Source organism: Galeopterus variegatus, unplaced genomic scaffold (genome assembly GCF_000696425.1).
Source record: "Galeopterus variegatus unplaced genomic scaffold, G_variegatus-3.0.2 Scaffold4499, whole genome shotgun sequence".
NCBI classification, from domain to species: Eukaryota; Metazoa; Chordata; class Mammalia; order Dermoptera; family Cynocephalidae; genus Galeopterus; species Galeopterus variegatus.
Window position 1 is genome coordinate 161,295 of NW_007730610.1, and position 2,079 is coordinate 163,373.

Below are 2,079 nucleotides of genomic sequence, written 5' to 3' on the forward strand. Positions count from 1 at the left end.
GTAACAACAGGTAGGTCATGGGAGGACAGGGATGGGCTACCCCAGCTTTAAAAGAAATCCGGGTGATGAAAATAGTGTTCATATTTGTTTTGATTCTAAATGTTACAAAGCTAGGCTGGATGAATAATTTGTTCACTCAAAAAAGACGAACACATCATTATCAAAAAGGGAATGAAAGGCCTGCCTAGAGCCACCCCTCCCCTGTGGTAGCCACCAGACATGTGGCTGTTTACAATCAAAGTGATGAGCATGGGAGGAGGTCAGAAGCCCCTGCCCCCACCCAGCCATGTGCAGCCAGTGGCTGCCAGTAGACCACACATGGTCTCAGGAATCTGTCAGAGAGTGCTCCCCTAGACTGTTCCTTGGGAGACAGCAGAGGGCCAGGTGCAGACTGTGGTTGAACCCCAGTGTGGACATGGGGGCAGCTCAGAGTCTTCGCTAGACTTTGGTGTTAGGAATCTCTGTTGGCTTGTTGGTGGGACAAAGGCATCACTGCTGTTTTGAGGAGACGTTTACTGAAGTAGTTAGGGTCCAATGCCTTGAAAGCCTATAGCTCACTGCAGCCAAAAAAGGATAAAGAAATTTAGTTGAATGTTAGGAAAATCAAGAGAGGGACATATGTGTTTTTTGTTCTATTCTCTGTACTTTTCTGTATATTTGCATTTTCTAAGCAATAGAATGTTAAAACCTATTGGACTTCTTGATTTGTCAAAAAGTGAGTGTTTGACCCTCATGTCCCATTCCTAATATCACTGTTTTATGATTTCAGGTTTATGAGTGGCTGTGACCGATGTGAAGAACGGTTTCGTGGCGATTGCGGGGGCGCTTCTCAGGCTCGATGAAGGCTTTTGGCAAGGAACAGGGTAGATTATATCTGCCCAAAGTGCACCGTTCTGCAAGTGCAGGATGAGACTAATGCAGAAACCACAGATCATCAGGAAACTAAATTTAGACCTGCAGATGCTGATGAGACAGAGTTTAAAAGTCCAGGAACAGTGGAGCAAAAATCTAGTGAAGACTGAAAGATAAAGAGGAGAGTTGAGAAAGCCGCACATCCAAGTGGCAAGAAAAAACTCAAGCTTTGCCAGCCTGTGAGTATTTTGCCTACTGAGGTAAACATTAAGGGGTTGACCTTGTGGATTCCACACTTGCTATTGGTAGAAGTATCAAGGCTAGGAAAGTTTCTGTCTTGGAATAAGCTAATTTCTACCAGGACGGGTGCTGCATCTGGGGTGGGGCCTCCCGAGCTCTGCCCCCGTCTGCTGCCCACACCACCTGGAGAAGCATCTGTACCTACCTCATCAGCTGTTGTGGACTTAATTCTTAATTCACTTTTATTTCCATGTTCTTGATGTTACTTACATATTTTATGTGTATCAGCAGCATTGTTTTTCAATTGCTTAGGTGCATGTGCCCCCCTGTCCGGACCCCCACACACACCATCTCAAGCTGCCTTGTGGTTCTTCTGCCAACTCAGTGTAGGAAACCCTGAGTGGTGGTGGCGCCTGCATCAGTCCGACCCTCACTAGTTCCTGTGCTCAATGTATCATTTCTCCGTCTTGCGGCTCTTTACTTGACTCTCCTTCCCACCTGGTTTTTATGTCCCTCTGGGGTTGTGATTGTTTATCATTTTTCCCACATATGTTAGCTTCTGCTGTGAGGAGAGATGTCATGTACTGTCATAATCTCCATTCCAGTGCCCTCGAGGGGGCGTGACTCAGAGCATGTTTCCCTCTGTGCCTTCCTGAGTCCCTGGCCCACCCCTACCCTGGCAGCTTGTCCTCTAACAGAGGCCAACTGACCAGGAAGCCTTGAGGTTGCTGTGCCTTGAAGTATCTCCACCTTATGAACACTCTTGCACTGTGTTAGCTGCAAGGTGGAAGTGCAAGGACTGAGCCATTTAAATAAATGTGCCATGAAAGTATTAAGAGTGACTAAATGTCACAATCATTAAGAAAATTAATAGGAAAATTATCTATTTCATGTCTTTATTGTCAATGTATTTGACTTAAGCCTATATAAAATTTTATTCATATTAAAAATACTGTTGGTATATCTTCATTAAAAACAGCGAGCTTG

The 2,079-nt window shown here is 45.0% G+C and overlaps 1 protein-coding gene across 1 annotated transcript in view; it reads left to right on the top strand.

Annotated features, from left to right (window-relative positions):
- The first annotated feature begins 31 nt into the window (after window positions 1-31).
- The window catches only part of LOC103603200 (death-inducer obliterator 1-like), a 25,895-nt gene continuing 23,847 nt past the window's right edge, over window positions 32-2,079 (top strand). Inside the window, 2 exon segments of the mRNA XM_008587694.1 lie at window positions 32-62; window positions 721-1,091. Coding sequence (XP_008585916.1) covers window positions 32-62; window positions 721-1,091 — 402 coding nt within the window.